At 43.6% G+C, this 21,147-nt stretch overlaps 1 protein-coding gene across 1 annotated transcript; it reads left to right on the forward strand.

Moving 5' to 3' along the window:
- Positions 1–13,045: 13,045 nt before the first annotated feature.
- Positions 13,046–16,455, forward strand: TIGD2 (tigger transposable element derived 2). Its single transcript, XM_004093097.3, has 2 exons — positions 13,046–13,429; positions 13,613–16,455. The coding sequence occupies exon 2, from the start codon at positions 14,524–14,526 to the stop codon at positions 16,099–16,101; it is 1,578 nt and encodes a 525-aa protein (XP_004093145.2). The 5' UTR covers positions 13,046–13,429; positions 13,613–14,523; the 3' UTR covers positions 16,102–16,455.
- The last annotated feature ends 4,692 nt before the right edge of the window (positions 16,456–21,147 follow it).

Genomic DNA, 21,147 nt, shown 5'->3' on the forward strand with positions numbered 1-21,147 from the left:
CAGATAATAACAAGTGTTGGTGAGAATGTGGAGAATTTGGAAGTCTCATACATTTTTTGTAAAATAATCTAGCTGCTTTAGAAAATACTTCCTTAGGAGATTAAACAGAGAGTTACCATATGATCAAGCAATTTTAGTCATAGTAATATACCCAAGAGAAATGAAGACATATGTCCACACAAAAACTTGTACATGAATGTTCATAGACAAACAGCAGAAACCAAGCAACTGATGAAGGAACACATAAAATGTGATCTATCCATATAGCAGAATATTATTCAGCCGTAAAAGAAAATGATATAGTGATACATGCTATAAAATAATGAATCTTGAAAACATGCTAAATGAAGGACACATATTATATGATTCTGTTTATGTAAAATATCTAAAATAGAGACATAAAGTAGATTAGTGGTTGTCAAGAGCAGAAGAGAGTGTTGGGGGCAACGGGGTGTTACTGCTAATGGTACAGGATTTGTATGAGTTAAGAAAAGTTGAGAAACCTGTCTAAAATTGACTGCAGTTTAAGAAACACTATCATGAAGCATTGAAGGGATTATTTTGATGGACAAACATTCAAGCCAGGTGTTAATATAGTTATGGGTCACATAATGACATTTCAGTCAACGACAGACTGAGTATATGATGGTGGTCCCATAAGATTATAATATCATATTTTCACTGTACTTTTTCTATGTTTAGATATATTTAGACACGCAAATGGTTAACACTGTGTTACAACTGCCTACAGGATTTGTACAGTACAGTAGAGTTCACAGCCCAGAGGCAACAAATTATACCATATAACTTAGGTGTGTGGTAGGCTATACCACCTAGGTTTGTATAAGTACACTCTATGACATTCACACAATGATGCAATTGCCTAAAAACACATTTCTCCGAACACATCCCCATCATTAAGCAATAGATGACTGCAATTGTCTTTCTCAAGCATAAGAGAATCTCACGAAGGTAGAATTATGTCATGATATATCTAACCAAATGAATTAGGAATAGCTGTAAGCCTAAATGAGTTCATCTATCAAGGATTATTAAATTTTTTTGGATCATGAATCCTTTGAGAATGTGTTGAATGCTATGAACAAGGTAGGCATGGTATTTACCCTATGAAACCTAAATAATTTTGTGGAAATCAACATCAGAGGAGGACCTGCCATGACTGTGGTGAAACAAGACAAAAACAAGATCACCTCATAATCTTGCTTGAATAGAAATTTAACAAGGGGATGAGGGAAAAATACTGTGTAACCACAAAAATAACCAAACATCCCGCTCTCCTGGATGACTTCTCTACTGACAGATCTGGCCTCTCTCTCTGTTCCTCTAGCTTCCTAGATAAAAATTTGTAATATACCCAATACCCGAATTGCTTCTGCTTTCTGACAACACCCAGTCGAGAACAGATTCTTTCTTGAACCTTCCCTAAAATCACCTTAGCTAAGCCCAAATCCTACAATAAGCCTCTCTTGACTCCCTCTTAATGAGATATCCATTGTTTTCCAAGGTATGACTCTCCCTTGCTAGAGTAGTAAGCCTAGTTTTGGTTACAAGTGTGTTCTTGGTGGTATTTGGCTAATGAGAATCACAATATAATAATACATTACTTTTATACATATAAAAGTGTATATATATATATATATATGGTCAAGCACAGTGAATCAGCCCTGAAATCCCAGCACTTTGGGAGGCCAAGGTGGGAGGACTGCTTGAGGCCAGGAGTTCGAGACCAGCCTGGGCAACAAAGCAAGAGCCTATCTGTACAAAAAATAAAAATTAGCTTGGTCTGGTGGTGCATGCCTCTAGTCCTAGCTACTCGGGAGGCTAAGGTGGGACTATAGGATAGTTAAATTGATATAAGAAAGGTAATGGAGTCTGGGCATGGTGGCTCATGCCAGTAATCTCAGCACTTTGGGAGAGCAAGGCAGGTGGATCACCTGAGGTCAGGAGTTCGAGACCAGCCTGACCAACATGGTGAAACCCCATCTCTACTAAAAACACAAAAATTACCTGGGCATGGTGGCGGATGCCTGTAATCCCAACTACTCAGGAGGCTGAGGCAGGAGAATCGCTTGAAGCTGGGAGGCAGAGTTTGCAGTGAGCTGAGATCACACTACCGTACTCCAGCCTGGGCAACAAGGACGAAACTCTGTCTCAAATAAACGAAAGTAATGGATATACAGTAAAATGTTAAGAATAGTTATCTCTATATGTTGGCATTATTATTTTCCTTTTTGCTTCTCTGTATCTTATCTTGTTCTTCAAAGATTGTGTACAATTTAATAAGAAGAAAAAAGAGGAGGAAGAAGAAAAACTCCCTTCCAAAAGAATATGTTATAAGGGAGGAATTTTATATTCAAACAGTTGTTAACCATAAAAGGTTTTCAAACTTTGGTGTAATAGAATCACATCAGATGATCACTGAAAATAAAGATACCTGGGCTTCATCCCTGGTGTGAGCCCAGGAAATCTATATATTGGACTCCAGGTGATTCCAACCCACAGGGTTTGAAGAGCGACCTTGATAAATGTGGCTTTGCGGACGAAGTAGGACTTGGAAGGATGTATGGATGTACAGAGGAAGAAGAAAGCTTCCTAGGCTAAAGGGGAAGCATGAAAAGCTCAAAATTATGAAGCTGCATGTGCTGAGGAGAGGGAGAATGAGTGGTGTGATGCACGATGGGCTCTCAGTTAACCTGACCTTACCAACCTGGGACAGAATTGAGGGCTCCTCCAAAGAATGTTGGAAATTGGGCAGGCTTGGAAAGGTAAGCAGGGTATATAATTTTCATTCACATTTCCTACTCATATTTCTCATACCACTCAGCCAATTCACTGGTTGCTTCAATTTACATCTAAGTGATTTTCAGGAAACGAGTCTAACTTTTCTTTAAGCATCACCACCAATAATTTTCACTTCTTTTTTAAACCCCACTAAATCTTTTCTACCCTCCTGGGAACTCATTCTCTTACCTTTGCCTATGCTCCCAGCCATCTGAAAACCTACCATCCACCAGCCAACCAAGAAACAAAGAAAACAAAACAAAGTTTAAAAGTTCCCCACTGGGCATCTATATGACTCAAGAGTCTCAGAACTCACCATCTTTCAGTATTGTAACTTACCAACTTTTTAAAAATGATCTGGGATTTTCCAGTGAGTAATCAGAACTTTCACTTGTGTCTAGACATTTTCAAGTGGAAAAGTATCCCTATCTTTATGCAAAAGGATATTTTTTTCTATTTATATTTTCTATGTATATTTTCTAATTAAGGCTCATCTATAATATGAAGTAAAATAATGTTTGAGCTGAAAGAGATGTCAAAGGAAAAGCTTTCATTTTACTGATGAGAACCGTTTCACATCCTGTTTTCCCTAACACGGGGTCCGCAACACCCAGGCCACAGACCAGTGTGGTCCGGTGGGTGGCCTGTCAGGAACTGGGCTGCACAGCAGGAGGTGAGTATTACCACAGCAGATGGGCAAGTATTACGGCCTGAGCTCCACCTCCTTTCATATGAGCAGCAGCATCAGATTCTCACAGAAGCTCAAACCCTATTGTGAACTGCGCATGCGAGGGATCTTGTTGTATGCTCCTTATGAGAATCTAATGCCTGATGATCTAAGGTGGAACAGTTCCATCCTGAAAGCATCCGCCACCTCCTCCATTGTGGAAAGTTTGTCCTCCATGAAACCAGTCCCTGGTGCCAACAAGGTTGGGGACCACTGCCCTAACAGACCCATATCCCCCTGCATACTCCAAAAGAAGAATAAATTATATTTTATCTGGAAAATTCCCCTCAATATTTTATGTCCCTTAAGGTAGGTAAGAGTAAATGGTTTTTGTGCAAACCACTGATTTATTATTGGCACTAAATAATTAAGGTACTAAAGGCAAATACTATTCTATATTAAATAAGTTTATTACACATAGAATAATAGCATTGTGATAAAAAAAATTCATTTTTTTTTTTGAGGCAGGGTCTCACTTTGTCACCCAGCCTGGAATATGGTGGCATGAACATGGCTCACTGCAGCCTGGACTTCCTGGGCTCAAGCAATCCTCCCACCTCAGCACCCCCCAGCAGCTCGACTACAAGCATGTACTATCACACCTGGCTAATTTTTGTATTTTTTGTAGAGGCGGGGCTTCGCCTCTTGTTGCCCAGGCCAGTCTGATGCTGCTGAGCTCAAGTGATCTGCCTGCCTTGGCCTCCCAAAGTGCTGGGATTACAGGCGTGAGCCACCACGTCTGGCCCATGTCCTCATCTTAAGCTTATTAGGTATCATAAAACAAAAATCTTCAAGTGAATGAGAATCAATTATAAAGTAAATGGAAACCAAAAGCAAAAGAGGAGTCCCTTAAAAACTAAGAATGTAAATCTACCTAGAGATATCCTATTCTATTACAAAGCTATCTTGCATAAGGAATACTACTAATAATTCAAAGTCCATGTAAGGTATTTGTATGTCTGTATTATCTCAGCAGAACAGAAAATTTAGGGCTTGTAATGATAAGAAACAATCTAATTTCAGGTGATTTGGGATAGTTTTCAGAAAACTCTCATTCCAATGAAGCAAATGAACACTACTGCACACTTGCAGTGCTTTCATGAGTAGAAAGCCATTTTTCTTAGTTAATGTTAAATATTCCATTTTAATAAATAACTTTAATTTTGCAGGAATAAATAATTACAGTATACTTTTTCTTCTTTTCATGTCTTTGACATAAATACTTCTATTGTGATAGCATGGGCAGAGCATGGAGCTTTAAATCCAAACATAACTGGGTTCTGCTACCTACATTTGAGCCTTTCTTTTCTTTTCTTTTCTTTTTTTGAGACAGAGTCTCACTCTATTGCCCAGGCTAGAGTGCAGTGCGCGAGATCGGCTCCTGGGTCCAAGCAATTCTCCTGCCTCAGCCTCCTGAGTAGCTGAGATTACAGGTGCACGCCACCACTCCCAGCTAATTTTTTGTATTTTAGTAAAGATGGGATTTCACCGTGCTGCCCATGCTGGTCGCAAACTCCTGAGCTCAGGCAATCTGCCTGCCTTGGCCTCCCAAAGTGCTGGGATTACAGGTGTGAGCCACCGCACCCAGCCTAGCCTTTATTTTCTTGTACATAAAACATAGGTAACATCTACCTCATAGTACTGTTACAAGGATTAAGAGAGTTGCACATACGTAGAAAAAAGAGACATACGGGTGACAGAACTTCCCAATGACTGAAATGCCTTTTCATTAGAGATAAACCACAGTGAATGGTAAGGGAAGTCAGAAAAGAGATAAAAGAATACAAAATTGCTCCGCATAATGAAGTGAAAAAAATCTTGAGTGTTCACAAGCAGGTGAGAAGGAAAAAAAGAGAAGAGAGAGTACCCTGAGATAGAAAAATGCTGGGGGAAGAAAGAAAAGAATGGCATAGCAAGATGGAAGGATGCTGTGACCCAAAGAGAAGAACTGACAATAGGAAGTTCCCTGTGGCCAACTGGGCTCTTAATAAAACAATAATGCTGTGGTATAATATGAAATATATTTGTTTTTTTCCCCAGATCCTGCCACAGAGCTCCTAAAACCCTTGGAATTTCCTGAATGTTAGGAGTGTCTTTTGACTTTTATACCAACCCTCTTTCGATGGTACCTGAGTTTATGCTAATACAGTGACTTAGGGTGAGGCCCCTAGATAACCTCAGCATTAGGCTGGTCAGCAGAAAGACCAAATGATTAGAAGACTGGAACTTTCAGCCCCACTCACTGGCATCTGGGAAGGGGATTGGGCTGGAGATGAAGCTCTATAAAAATGCTTGAACAACAAATCTGATGAGCTTCCAGGTTGAGCACATCCAGTGCTGAGAAGGTGGCAAGCCCAGAGAGGGCACAGAAGCTCCATGCCTCCCACCCTGCCATATCTTGCTCCTATACATCTTTTCCATTTGACTGGTCCTGAGTTTTATCCCTTATAATAAACCAGCAAATGCAAGTAACATGTTTCCTTGAGTTCAGTGAGGAGCTGCCCTAGCAAATTAATGGAACACAAGGAGGGGCACCATGGGAATCCCAACTTACAGCTAGTCCTTCAGAAGTATAGGTGGCAACTGTAAGGAAAATGGCTGCGCTGCAGTCAAGAGCAGGCTGAGGTGAACATTTGGTGCTCCATGACACAGTGGGATTGGAGCACAGACACACAATCCCATGCAGTATATAATCACAGTTATGTAACCATGTTATGGGTGGGCTCATCACCTGGCTTTGAGCCACTATTTTCTGTAATATAACTGCACTGCTAACTCTGTAAGAGAGAGCTGGGCCACCTTGCAGGTGGCCAGGAGGGGAGCCAGGAAGCGGCGAGTGCACTGGGGAGCACAGCTACAGGCATGCGGGTGGCAGGAGCTGCAAAGCCGGCGCTGAGAAGGGCTATGGTGCAGCTACAGGTGTGGGGGTGGCTGAGACAAATGCTGATGGAGAGAGAGAATAAAGCCATATCCCAACTGCCTATGGTGCCCCGAGTGTTTTTTCAACTACCCGCCACCCATCCACCACCTCCCCTTGGACCCCAGCTCAAGTTGGAACCTGACAATTGGTGTAGTCAGCAGGATTCTGAGGTGTGTCCTCAGCCCTCAGTGATCCTGGGTTGGCTATGTGGCGGTGCTGCTAGGATGGGCTCCAGTAGAAACATGGGCAGCAGTGGATGGGTCCCCTGTGAGCATGGAGAAGGTACTGAAACACCTGGAAGCGCACAGCATGCAGAAGGAGCACGCCTTTGCCAGCCGAGTCAGATGGGCATTTTTGACTGCACTATGGTCAGTGCATGCCCACTCCCTGCAGGATGCAGCACAGGTAAGGGACCTTCAGATGCAAGCCAAGCACCTGGAGGGCCAGATACATAGTTTGGAATAAGAATTGGGAACTGCTGTAAGTGACGGCTTGAGCCCACCCTCCTGGCTGGACATTCCTGCTTGGTCTGATACTGAGGGGGAAGAACCCCTACTGCGGGCTCACCCTATGATCCACCAGAAAATAGAGCATGAATAGCCACTTGGGCCCAAAAAGCAGACCCAGGGATCCCCTACCATGGTGGAGCATGCTTCATATAGTGCCTACACCCCCAGTGATTTGTGGGAGTTAGGCAAACAGTGTTGGCACCGTCTGGGGGAGCCCCTACCCACCTGGGAAGTGCTGGTAACTTTGTGGAGGCAACTGACCCCAAAGCAGCAATTCCAGAAATGCCACCCAGATAGATGCTCTGGCTCAAGGACTACTTACAGACAGGCAGAGTTATAGAGCCTTTTGTGTTTGATTAGGGAGCTGGCTGAGATGCCCGGCTTGGGGGGACACCAGATGACCAGAGGCCACATGTGGAATTACCAATCCACTGGTCCCCTACCAATGTACAGCAGGTGCTGGTAGACATTGGCACAGATTGTAGTCTTGTCTGTGGGAGCCCGGATAAGTTTCTGGGTAAAGCTGCATACATAAATGGCTATGGAGGCTGGTCAGTGAAAGTGAAACCTGTATCTTTGCACCTTGGCATTGGCCACTTGGCTTCCTGTTTATACTATGTATGTCTCTCCCATACCTGAATATATTCTGGGGGTGGATATTTTACACTGCTTGGCAGTTGTGCCATCTATCACGGATTTGATGAACCACTTGACGATGGAACTGGGATAGTATCACTATGTGGTAGACCTGGCCAATGCATTCTTCCCAATTGACACTGCTCTAGAGAGCCAGGAACAGTTCACCTTCACATGGGAAGGATGACAATGGACTTTCACAGTGTTGCTCCAGGACTACGTGAGTAGCCCCACCGATATGTCATGGCCTCGTTGTCACAGATTTAATCACGTGGAAATGTCCAAAGAGAGTCCCCTATTCCATTATATTGATGATACTATGCTAACCTCTGATTCTCTTGCAGATTTAGACGTGGCAGCACCTCTCTTGCAACATTTGGCAGCATGCCGTTGGGCCGCATGTCAATGAATCTCAGATCCCAGGGCCTGGATTGACTGTCAAATTCTTAAGAGTTATCTGGTTGGGTAAGACGAAAGCCGTATCAGAGGCCATCATAGACAAAATCCAGGCATATCCCTGGCCCACCACTGTGAGGCAGCTGCAGACTTTTATGGGCCTCTTGGGCTACTGGGGGGGCATTTGTGCCCCATTTGGCTCAGATGATAAAACTGCTGTACCGGCTGACAAAAAAGGGGGCTACCTGGGATTGGGATAAGGAGGTTGAGACAGCCTTTCTGGCAGCCAAGCAGGCTATTCAGCAGCAAGTACAGGCCCTACAAGTGATTAACCAAGGGTGCCAATTTGAACTCGATGTGCATGTGATCACAGATGATTCTGGCTGGGGCCTACGTCAGTGCATGGACTGCTTTAGAATGCCAGGAGGCTTTTGGTTCCAACTTTGGAAGCGAGCTGAGCTCCAGTATTCATTGACAGAGAAGCAGTTAGCAGCTGCATATGCCGCCCTTCAGGCTTATGAGAGTGTGACGGCACGGACTACAGTCATCATGCAGACAACTTACCCAATAGTGGGGTGGATATGTTCATGGGTAATGACTCCCTGCACTGGGATTGCAGACATCCACTTTAGCAAAGTGGGGTGTCTACTTAGAACAGCGGAGTCCTCTGAGTACAAGCCCCTTATTAGCGGAACTGCAAGAAGTCTTGGGACCTGTAGTCCTGATGCAATATAAGGCTATGGGTCAGCCTGAGGTACCCCTAAACCCTGAGCCATCACTGTTTAAAGAGGGGTACCCCACCCCATCCCCCATGGGGCATGATATATGGATGGACCCAACTGGGGTGCCACTGCTGCCTGGACCACTGTCGTGTGCAGTTCAGCCTAGTACTGACACCATATGGTTTGATACTGGGTGTGGACAAAGTAGTCAATGGGCCAAACTCAGGACAATGTGAATGGTGATCACCAAAGAGGTGACACCTATGATAATCTGCACTGATAGCTGAGCAGTTTATTAAGGCTTAACCTTGTGGTTAACTACCTGGAAGTTACAGAATTGGCTAGTTGGTCACCGGACCATTTGGGGCAGGGCCATGTGGCAAGACCTATGGGAGAAAGGATGACCTCCTCCAACCAGTTATGGTGACAAATGGTAATTTGTTGTTGCCTGTCTCAATGTCCCTAAAGGTAGGGGAACAAAAACCTGGTTTTGGCCATGGACCCTCCAAGCCACCCACTGCAGATGGATGACCATCGTAGCCCCCTGGAGGGAGGGCTTGGAATTTAATGTATGGCTTCTGATATGGTTTGGCTGTGTCCCCATCCAAATCTCAACTTGAATTGTATCTCTCAGAATTCCCATGTGTTGTGGGAGGGACCCAAGGAGAGGTAATTGTATCATGGGGGCCAGTCTTTCCCATGCTATTCTCATGATAGTAGGTCTCATGAGATGGGCTTAACAGGGGTTTCTGCTTTTGCTTCTTCCTCATTTTCTCTTGCTGCCACTATTTAAGAAGTGCCTTTCACCTCCTACCATGATTCTGAGGCCTCGCCAGCCACGTGGAACTGTAAGTCCAATTAAATCTCTTTTTCTTCCCAGTCTCGGGTATGTCTTTATCAGCAGCATGAAAACAGACTAATACAGCCTCTGTGATTGACCATTTGTAGGGGAATGGCCAAGGAAGGAATCCTCCTCCAGGGCACATATGTACTGCTGCTGTGGCCTATGGGTCCAGGGTGCTGCCCTATGGACACATTTATCCACTAAGAGGACTCCCTTGGCCTAGGGGATGGAGTGTAAGGGAAATAGCTGCACTGCAGACAAGAGTTGGTGGAGGTAAACATCTAGTGCTGCATGACACAGTGGGACTGGAGCGCAGGTGCACAATCCTGTGCATTACATAATCTCAGTTATGTAACCACATTAAGGGTGGGCTCATCAACTGGCTTGAGCCACTATTATCTGTGAGTAATATAACTGCACTGCTAACTCTGTAAGAGAGAGCTGGGCCACCTTGCAGGTGGCTGGGAGGTGAGCCAGGAAGCGGCAAGCACGTTGGGGAGCTCAGCTACAGGCGTGGGGGTGGCAGGAGCGGGGGAGCCAGTGCTGAGAGAGGCTGCAGCTGGAGCAGGTGGCCAAAACAAAGGCTGACAGAGAGAGAGAGAGAGAGAGAGAGAATAAAGATATATCTCAACTGCTTATGGTCCCCCAAATGTTCTTTCAATTACCCGCCACCCGTCCACCAACTCCCCTCAGACCCTAGCTGGGCTTGGAACCTGACAACAACCTAACACTTGCAATTGGAATTTGAAGTTGCGGGGACACTCCAGGCAGATGGTATCAGAATTGAAATGAATTATAGGATACCCAGCTGTGTCCAGTGGAGAACTGCTTGGTGTGTGCTGTGTTGAGCGTATAGTAGATGAGAAAGAGTAAGTTGCCTTAGGTGCCCAACATTCTCATTTTTTTTTTGTACCTACATTTTTAAGAAATTGGCTTTATTTTTTAGAGCAGTTTTAGGTTCTAAAATTCCACAGAAGATAGGGAGATTACCCATATACTCCCTGCCCCCACACATCCATAACCTTCCCATTATCAATATTGCCCACCAGAGTGGAACATCAGTTACAACTGACGAACCTATCTTGAAACATTTTTATCACAGAGTCCACAGTTTCCATCAGGGTTCACTCTTGGTATTGTATGTTCTGTGCATCTGAACAAATGTTTAATGACATGTGCCCACCACTACAGTTGTACAGAGTAGTTTCACCATCTTAAGAATCTATTATTGGCTAGGCAGGATGGCACATGCCTGTAATCCCAGCACTTTGGAAGGCCAAGGTGGGAGGATCACTTGAGCCCAGAGGTTTGACACCAGCTCTGGCAACATAGCAAGACCTCATCTCTATAAAAAAATACAAAAATTACCTGGGCATGATGGCACGCACCTGTAGCCTATAGTCTCGGCTACTCGGGAGGCTGAGGCAGAAGGATTGCTTGAAACTAGGTGGTTGAGGCTGCAGTGAGCCCAAGCCATGGTCGTACCACAGCACTCTAACCTGGGCAACAGAGAGAAGCCCTGTCTCAAAAATACATATATATACACATACATATATTCTTATATATACATATTCTTAACATTCTAAGTCCTCTCCCCCTTGTGCTGTAATATGTCTGCCACAACTAGCCACTCCTTCCCCCAACAAAAGGAGAAAGTTTGCCCAATAAAGCTGTTTTGTGTAAAGACACAATTGCCTTGAGTAAAATCTTAGTAAAAGTCTACTAAATACAATTGCCTTGAGTCAAGGGGTGTTTTGAGAAAATCTAGAAATGTGGGCTGTATCCAGATTTGAACTTACACAAGGTGATAAAAAGGGAACAGCTATAAGACATAAAACAGCAAACTGGAGAATCCAGGAGGAACAGAGAAAAATGCAAATGGTATCTAGAAGAAAATTAAATCCTAGAGATACTGTGGAAAAGAGAGTAAGAGTAAGAGGCAGGATTCCTTTGTATTTAAATATCCTGGGACAGAGCGACTCCAGTAGACTTGAGGGAGAGGGGGAAAGGCAGGCAGCTGACATCTGGTTACAGGCTGCCTCATTTCCACATGGGTGGCAGTCAGTAAAGTGCTGTTCTAGCAGTGTTTCACGCTCTTCACAGGTATCAGGGAAAATAAGAATATTTTTTAAAGTTATATAAAAGTACCATGAAGTAAGTCATAATCTACCCAAAATAGGCAACCAGGATTTCCAGAAAGGGACTGGCTTGTTGGAAGCCAAATGCAGGGCAGGGAAGAAGGGAGGTCTAAAAGCAGGTATTCTCCAAAAGCCACTTACAACCTCACAACATAACTAGATCAAAGAATTTCTGTCATGCCAGATAGTGGAAGGCTGCTATGCTGAGAAAGGCAATTGAGCAGTTTTGGCGGCGGAGTCAAACAGAAGGCTTAGAATCAACATCTGTTTTCTACAGTATGCTCGCTCTGATTTCCATTTCCAAGTTTCTGAAATTCCAGAAACAGTATATGGCCTTGTCAAAGAAATGACGAATTACTATGTTACTTTGTGTTAACGAAAAGGTTACATTTATGTTCATAAGGAAGAGATAATTCACTGAAAAATTTTCAATTTTTCAAACTGTGACACGCACACACAAGACGGAAAGGAAGGCAGCCTGACCGCGTTTCCCAGGAAACAGGTGCTGCAAGGTGGAGGTGCACCGCTCCCTCCTCCAGGAAGGCGGTGACCCTTCCGCAGGTGTCTCCATTGGAAACAAATAAAGGGAAAATCGGTCAAAGCGCAATTCCCTGATTCCACTTGAGAAGCCCCGGGCGTCGAGGCGCGGCAGGAAATTTACCACGACGCCTCCCACTGGCTCCCGCGTCTCCCAGGTGCTGTCGATTTTGCAAACGGACCGTCTCTACAGCGACTGTGACGAGTTCCGGAGCATCAGCACCAGGGAGCGCTGACCCAGCACTCGGCTCTACCGCCGCCCGCCGAGCCTCGGCACCCTGGGCTTGTCCGGTTGGGTGTTGCCGAGCGAACGCCCCAGCTCCTGCCCGGAACCCACGTCCGCCGGCTCCTACCGTGCCTCATGATCCTCGCTCGGGCTAGCACTTTCCACGCGCGCTGACTCTGGGCTCCGACACCTGGACCGCCTCTGCACGGCGGCGCGGCTGCTGTTTGTAAACACGCCCCACGTGCGCTCGCCCTGCCCCATTCGCAGCCCCCTCCCGGCACGCGAGGATCCTCGGCTTTACCCCCAACACTGGGGGGAGGGGTGAGATTTTAAAATTCCCCCCTAGGGAGAAAAGAGCCTCTTCGGCAGAGCCGGGCCACTGGGAAAAGCGCCAGGACAAGGCGAGCGTGTGCCGCCCCCTGCCGGCCAGGGAGGCACTGGGGCCCCGAAACGACCAGGCGGTGAGTGGAACCCACGCGGCGCCCAGAGACGCACTCCTGCCGGGCTCCGCCCCTCCCGCCCGCTCGCCAGAGTCCCCTCCCCCGGGCCGCGTGCGCTCACCCGCGCAGGCCCCGCCCCCTCGCCGGCACAACGTTCTGCGGGGGCGCGCGCGTGCTCTCTAATCCCCCGCCTTCCGGCTCCGGCGGCGACGCTCGTCCCTCTGCGCTCGTCCCTCGCCGCTGCCGGGCCACCAGTGCCAGCTTCCCTCAGGAGACTCCATTTGCGCTTAGTGTGGTCTGGACGCCGCGCAGGCGGTCCCAGGGCGATGTCCGGGGCCGGCGGACTGGCGTTCCTTTTGCCAAGCGGCCGCCCGCTGGCTGGCTGGCTGCGGCAGTGACACCCTGGTCGCCGGCGTCCAGGCGGAATCTGGGCTCCCTCCGCGGGAGGAAAGACGTCCCGCGCTCTGAAGCTCACCCAGCGGGGAGAGGCCCTCGCTAACACGGCTTCTCTCTGACCTCTTAATTTCAGGAGGTAGGCTCTTCAGGTCCCTCTCTCTGTCACTCCAGATTATGCCTAAAAGCATTATTTGTCGTATTTAGCTATCACATTGATAGGAGGCGTTAATTGTCTCAACATAGTTGCAGGATAGATGTGGATAATGCCACAGATCCTGATGTTGAATTGAAAGAAAATGTTTTTGGTATTTTCCTTTAGGTTTCGGAGCCTCCGAGTATCTATACAGCCCCCACAGGAACTGCTTCTGTTGGTCCATCGAGGATCGTCTTTCACCAGGATTATTGTAACATCATCTTCACCGAGCCTGCCACCCCATAGCCTCTACCGTGGGTCCTCGTTTCCACCGATGCAGTTTTTTTGATGCTTTCTTTAGTAATGTGACATCACATGTCCACTCTCCTCCTTTCCAGCTTCCAAATCTAGTAGGTTTAAGTCGCTTTTAAAGTAGAGAGTTTTCTGCCTGTTCCACTTTCACCTTATTTGCACTGTTCACTTCTGTCCGGGTCATCTTCTCTTGCGTATGATTTCCACAAGCACTCACTTGCGCAACCTATAGCAGAGTCCTTGCCTAGAGAGACAGCATTCCATACAATCCACTGCTTGACAAAGACCACATAGTCAGAGGGTGAGTTTTCCCATTGTATTTTCCTGTATGTCAAGTTTGCAAGTCCTCTCTTGACTTAAACTGTTTACTCCCTAGCACATTTCCTAAAATACTTCCACGTGAGATTTAGTGGCTATTTTGGCAAAGAACATTACCTGCAAGGATGGCAAGAATTGAGTATGCAATAGTACTGTTTTAGAAGCCTTACCAGTACAGTTTCTGACCCCTAGTGTGATTGCACTTCATGAAAGACCCTAAACCCTAAGTGAGGAGGAAGAAAGAAGATAAGAGTTAATTGGCGCTAGGCTTTGTTGTAGGAAGTTTGTAAGTTTTAAAATAACAAGTAGATTCATGTAGACCTGGTCAGGAAATTGGTCACTATCCATCTAGGCCGTAGAAGTGAGAGGAGGAATCTTAACGACCTCATTTTCTAGTTGCTTTGTATTCAAATCTTAGTTGTTAATTATCTTGTTCTAGTAATCACCTAAAATATTAGACACTTAAAATGTTGGGGAAACGTAAGCGTGTGGTGTTGACAATTAAGGACAAGCTTGACATTATTAAGAAACTTGAGGAAGGCATCTCTTTCAAAAAACTTTCTGTGGTGTACGGAATTGGTGAATCCACAGTTCGTGATATTAAAAAGAACAAAGAAAGGATTATAAACTATGCAAACAGTTCAGATCCTACCAGTGGGGTATCCAAACGTAAATCTATGAAGTCATCAACATATGAGGAGCTTGATAGAGTTATGATAGAGTGGTTTAACCAACAGAAAACAGATGGGATTCCAGTGTCCGGAACGATTTGTGCAAAACAAGCCAAGTTCTTTTTTGATGCTTTGGGAATGGAAGGTGATTTTAATGCATCGTCAGGCTGGCTAACTCGATTTAAGCAGCGCCATGGTATTCCAAAGGCTGCTGGTAAAGGAACAAAATTAAAAGGAGATGAAACTGCTGCCAGAGAATTTTGCGGTAGCTTTCAGGAATTTGTTGAAAAAGAGAATCTACAACCAGAGCAAATTTATGGTGCTGATCAAACTGGATTGTTCTGGAAATGTCTACCATCAAGGACATTAACTCTTGAAACTGACCAAAGTACTTCTGGGTGTAGGTCAAGCAGAGAGAGAATCATTATTATGTGTTGCGCAAATGCCACAGGTTTACACAAACTTAATCTTTGTGTTGTGGGGAAGGCCAAAAAGCCCCGAGCATTCAAAGGCACTGACCTTTCAAACCTTCCTGTGACATATTACAGTCAAAAAGGTGCATGGATAGAACAGTCTGTTTTCAGACAGTGGTTTGAAAAGTACTTTGTGCCACAGGTACAGAAGCATTTGAAATCCAAGGGACTTTTAGAAAAAGCAGTGCTTCTTTTAGATTTCCCCCCAGCACGTCCGAATGAAGAAATGTTGAGTTCAGATGATGGCAGAATAATTGTGAAGTATTTGCCACCAAATGTCACAAGTCTGATTCAACCAATGAGCCAGGGAGTTCTAGCCACTGTAAAAAGATACTATCGAGCAGGACTTCTCCAGAAATACATGGATGAAGGAATTGACCCAAAAATATTTTGGAAGAACTTGACAGTGTTGGATGCAATTTATGAAGTGTCAAGAGCTTGGAACATGGTAAAATCAAGTACCATAACCAAAGCATGGAAAAAACTTTTCCCTGGCAATGAAGAGAATTCAGGTATGAACATTGATGAAGGAGCCATTTTAGCAGCTAATTTAGCAACAGTTTTACAGAACACAGAAGAATGTGAACATGTTGACATTGAGAATATTGATCAGTGGTTTGACTCTCGCAGCAATGACTCAAGCTGTCAGGTGCTGACTGACAGTGAAAGTGCTGAGGACCAGACCAAGGCTGCTGAGCAAAAGCCTTCCAGTAAGAGTAGAAAAACAGAACTGAATTCAGAGAAGCATATTAGCCATAAAGCAGCACTTGAATGGACTGAAAATTTACTGGATTATCTTGAACAACAAGACGACATGCTTCTGTCTGATAAATTGGTATTAAGGAGGCTTCGGACCATAATAAGAAAAAAACAGAAGATCCAAAATAACAAAAATCATTAATAAGGCTCTTAAGTATTTCAATGTATTTGCATCTTTGCGACTGTCTAGCTGCAGTGAAACTTTGCTTGTTTGAAGTCCTGTGGATTCCAAAGCCAAATACATTTTATAAATGATTTTAGAATTAGATGTCATTTTGGATTACTTAAATTACAACTCTTTAATGTTGACTCTAGTCATTGGGCATTGACATGTAACTTGTCTTTCTACTGTTTCTAATATGTATTATGTTAGATCATAAGGTACCTGAGGCCAGGGATCTTGTGTCTGTTGTGCCTGAATTTGGCGTGTCTAATAAAGGCCCATGCACACTGTAGGCACTCAATAAAACTTACATTTTTATGATTTTTCTTTGAAGTTGAACTTCCAAATTGAAATATGTTGGGAGTAAGTTTCCACTTCCACAGCTTTTCCACTGCTGAAAAGAAGAGTTCAGCAAAAATTGCGCTTGAAGTATTTCACTGCGACTGCAGAGAACTGAAGAAAAATAGTCTAAAGCCTTAAATATTGCATTTCTGTACTAGCGGTATTTGGGCAATTAGCAATTCAGATCAACCATCTCTTGAGAATAGTAAAGGAAGAGAAGTATAATTTAAATGTCCCAGAAAAAGGATTTGCACTTCATTTTGTTTTCCATCTGATAAGAGGAAGTGTTCCTAAATAATTGTGGAAAGAATCCCATTCTTGTTCCAGGAAAATAGATTTCAGTTCCCAAACCATTGCAGTTAGAAGAAGTAAGCGTTACATTTTATCATCTGTCTTTTGGGTTCTTTATAGATGCCAGTAGTTTTTCTCTTTAATAAGCTATTTGACGTTTATGTAACATTTGAAAGCTTACAAAGTATGTATGTCATTTGCTTTCATACAGCATTTTTTGTGAAAACTAATACTGAGAATATAAGCATACATCTAATTTGTGGAACCAGCACACGAACAGTAGACTAACATAAAGTTGTTCATGAAGACTAACATAACATGTTCATGAAGAGAGGCACTGTAGAGGAGTGCAGCTGCTGTGTGACCATCGGCAAATTACTTAACCCCCCCATCTGTTAAATACAAGTAATACCTGCCTCGGAGTTTTGTGAGGTGTAGATGAGTTGACATATGGATTTTAAATAATAGGGGCTTATAATAGGGCCTAGCGCAGAATAACATTGAATGTTAGCTATTACTGCCATTGTGGATATTGAGTTTCAGTAGTATGCTAAACAGATCCAATGTGTTACTCAAAGTGGGGTTGCTGCATTTGGAAAACCCTTATAAGGAAGTGAGATAAAAGAGATAGAAGTGGCCAGGCACGGTGGCTCACGCCTGTAATTCCAGCACTTTGGGAGGCCAAGGCAGGTGGATCACCTGAGGTCAGGAGTTCAAGACCAGTCTGGCCAACATGGTGAAATCCCATCTCTACTAAAAATAGAAAAAATTAGCTGGGCGTGGTGGCATGCACCTGTAATCCCAGCTACTCAGGAGGCTGAGGCAGGAGAATCGCTTGAACCCAGGAGGCAGAGGTTGCAGTGAGCTGTGATCATGTCACTGCACTCCAGCCTGAAACTCCGTCTCAGAAAGAAAAGAAAAAAAGATACAAGTAATTAGTTTCAGCAGAAATACAATAATGATTTCTTTCATGGAAAACTGAAGGGTTACTCTAATTGAAAAATCACTTACCACCCTCTGGTAGGCTTTGTGGTGTATGCAGGCATTTAAGATATCTTAGGTGGAGTTATAACAGGAAATGGGAATGGAACTGTAATTTTTTTGGTCCAGTTCTGTTAGCACTTTGCTAATAAATAGATGTTGGCTTTGTTCATAGAAGAAAATCTTAATATTGGCATAATAATAAAATACTTTTACAGTAGATAAGATAGCAATAAGCAAGACACTTGGAATATTTTATCTAACTAAAGTAATGTGGGATAAGTAGAAAAAGCAAAAGAAATGTCATGGGAGACAGTGGTTATAGTAATTAGGCCCAGCTATATATAGGGAGCTTGTCATTTGGATTGAGGGGAATTTAGAGCCCACATCTGATTATTTTTCTTTCATGAGAATTATCATCAGTGTCTTGAGCTGAGCCTCTGGATTCTAGAATAGCTTTTTCAGAAGACCTCTCAGAATATACTTTTTTTTGGATAATTCATACATCATTATTAAAACACTTTCCTCAGTTTACACAGTTTCACCTACCTGATAGCCTTGAGGAAATACAACCCTGCAAGATAAGTCCTGAGGCTATTTGGCTTCCTGGAGACCAAGGATTCTAAAACTTGATAAGGGTAATGACTTACATTTGAACACTGCTTTGCATTTTCACATTGCTTTTTGCTAACACGAACTTAAACTTTGTTCAATCATGACACTGAACTGGCCCTAGTCTCATATCATTAATCATAATATAAATTATGCATTCTCATTCCACATTTCATTATAATACAAAAATCTTAACCTCCTTGAGATATTGTAATAGTTCCTCTAGAAAGACACATCATGGTAATCTTGGTTAACACTTGCCCCTTATGTGTACCCTAGTTTGAAAAGCAGACATATGTACTCCCATTTGACTTTGTACACCTTAAAGGAAATACCTACAAATTCTGATTATTGGTTAATAATTCTGACTATTGGTTAATTTTAAAAATGTATATGTTTTTTAGATGAACCTGAGCGACTAACAGAACTCAGACCAAATGAACAAAGTATTTGGCAACTAAGCATGCTTTTTTTCACAGACCTGCAGAGTGTGAATATTTACTATTTCATAATTCAGTCTCAGAGTAATACAAGTGTTGGTTGGAGAACTGGGCGCTAAATAAATATAGAGTTGGCAGGGCCAGGATCAGAAGCCATGGTCAATTTAAGCAGAATGATAGGGAGGACCCTGCACTCCAAAATTAGATTTATTCAGGAGGGCTGTGTTCATGTATCACCTTAATATTTTCACAAATTGACTTTTTTTTAAAATATACACACTATACATGTTAAGCAATATCTACAGAATTGCAGGTCTCATGTGCCAACTGGGGTCTTTGTCTAATTCAAGTTAAACATAAGAATTCTTACTTTTAAACTTGCCAAACTAAAACCTAAAATCAATTTTGTATACCTCATCTGCACACTTTAGAAACACTAGCCAAGCAGAAGGAGTAGGGTTGTTGAAGGTTAGCAGATTGGAATGCAACTCCAGCTTCTCCACTCTTATATAGATAATCTTGGCAGCATTCTGGACCTCTCTGAACCTCAGTTTCCTCATATGTGAAAGAGTTGAAAGGTAAGCAGTCACATTCCAGGCATTCATAAACACCAGCTATTAAGTAATCCTACAGCGGTACATTGAGAGCCCCTGGTCTTCAGGCTTACCCTGGAGAAGTCATCACAGCTCTTCTCTCACAGAGACTATGCAGACCCCCAGGAAGCCCAGGCATCTCTATTGAGGTCCAGGGCACTGATCCATCTCTGGGAATGCTGGCTGGGGTGTATGCATAGGTGGGCAGGCAGCATTGAGTTCCCCAGACCCCGGGGACTGTAGCTGTCAGTCATTACAGGGGCCGATCTGTAAAAAAGTTGAGTTACAGATAAACTTATAACATCTAGTTTCTTCTGAGACCAACAAAAATGATACCTAATTATTTCCTGCATTTCAGAATATGTTGATCTTCTGGAACTTAAAAAGAAACTCACCTTTGGGTGTAAAAAAAGATAAAGCAGTTTTACTCATCTGTTGAAGCCTTGACCTGAACACAAGTGATCCTCCCACCTCAGACTCCCACGTAACTGGGACTACAGGAGTATGCCACCACGCCCGGCTAATTTTTTTTCTTTTTTTTTCTTTTTTTATGAGCCAGAATCTCACTCTGTTGCCCAGGCTGGAGTGCAGTGGCGTGATCTCAGCTCACTGCAACCTCTGCCTCCTGGGTTCAAGTGGTTCTCCTGCCTCAGCCTCCTGAGTAGCTGGGACTACAGGTGCCCACCACCATGCCTGGCTAATTTTTTGTATTTTAGTAGAGATGGGGTCTCACTATGTTGCCCAGTCTGGTCTCAACTCCTGGGCTCAAAGATCTTTCTGCCTTGGCCTCTCAAAGTGCTGGGATTACAGGCATGAGCCACTGCACCCAGCCCATAATACTATTTATTCCTTGAACACATACATACTTTTTACTAATTTAGGAGAAAAAATAGGGTAATCCTTACCAAATTACTCAAAATCTTATCTTTAAAGACATGCTGCTTTATTCCTTTTAAATATATAAAGTAGGCCGGATGTGGTGGCTCATGCCTATAATCCCAGCACTTTGGGAGGCTGAGGTGGGTGGATCACGAGGTCAGGAGATCAAGACCATCCTGGCTAACACGTGAGACCCTGTCTCTACTAAAAATACAAAAAATTAGCCAGGCGTGGTGGCGGGCGCCTGTATTCCCGGCTACTTGGGAGGCTGAGGCAGGAGAATTGCTTGAACCCAGGAGGCAGAGGTTGCAGTGAGCCAAGACCATGCCACTGCACTCCAGCCTGGGTGACAGAGCAAGACTCCGTCTCAAAAAAAAAAAAAAAAATATATATATATATATAGTATATATGTAAATATATATACATATATATATAAAATAAATGGAAGAGCTAACAAAATGTAGTCAAATAGTGGTTTTACTGGCCATACTTCTAATTATTTGTATGTAAATTCTGGTAAGAAGTTTTTAGATTGTTCAAGAACAGTTGTTTTTCCTGTTTATTTGTACTATCCACAATGGGTTTTTGTTTATTTGTTTTTCTATATTTTATTCAGAGTTCTTGGTTTGAACCTGGTGCCCTTTTCCTGTTCCAGGCATCCATCCAGGATACCACTTTATGTTTAGTCATTGTGTGTTCGTAGGCTCCTCTGGGCTGTACTCGTTTCTTAGAATTTCCTCATTTTTGATTGTCTGGACATGACGACCTTGACAGTTTTGAGAAGAAGTGGTCAGGTATTTTGTAGAATGTCCCTCATAAAATAAAAATTTTTTTAGTTCTTTATGCATTTCTTGCCCCCAGTAACACAAAATAGACTGTGAAAGTGC

This window comes from Nomascus leucogenys, chromosome 9, assembly GCF_006542625.1.
Source record: "Nomascus leucogenys isolate Asia chromosome 9, Asia_NLE_v1, whole genome shotgun sequence".
In the NCBI taxonomy this organism is placed as follows: Eukaryota; Metazoa; Chordata; class Mammalia; order Primates; family Hylobatidae; genus Nomascus; species Nomascus leucogenys.

Bases quoted from the DNA above. Each gene is read 5' to 3' on its own strand.
- TIGD2 (XM_004093097.3), top strand. From the start codon at position 14,524: ATGTTGGGGAAACGTAAGCGTGTGGTGTTGACAATTAAGGACAAGCTT.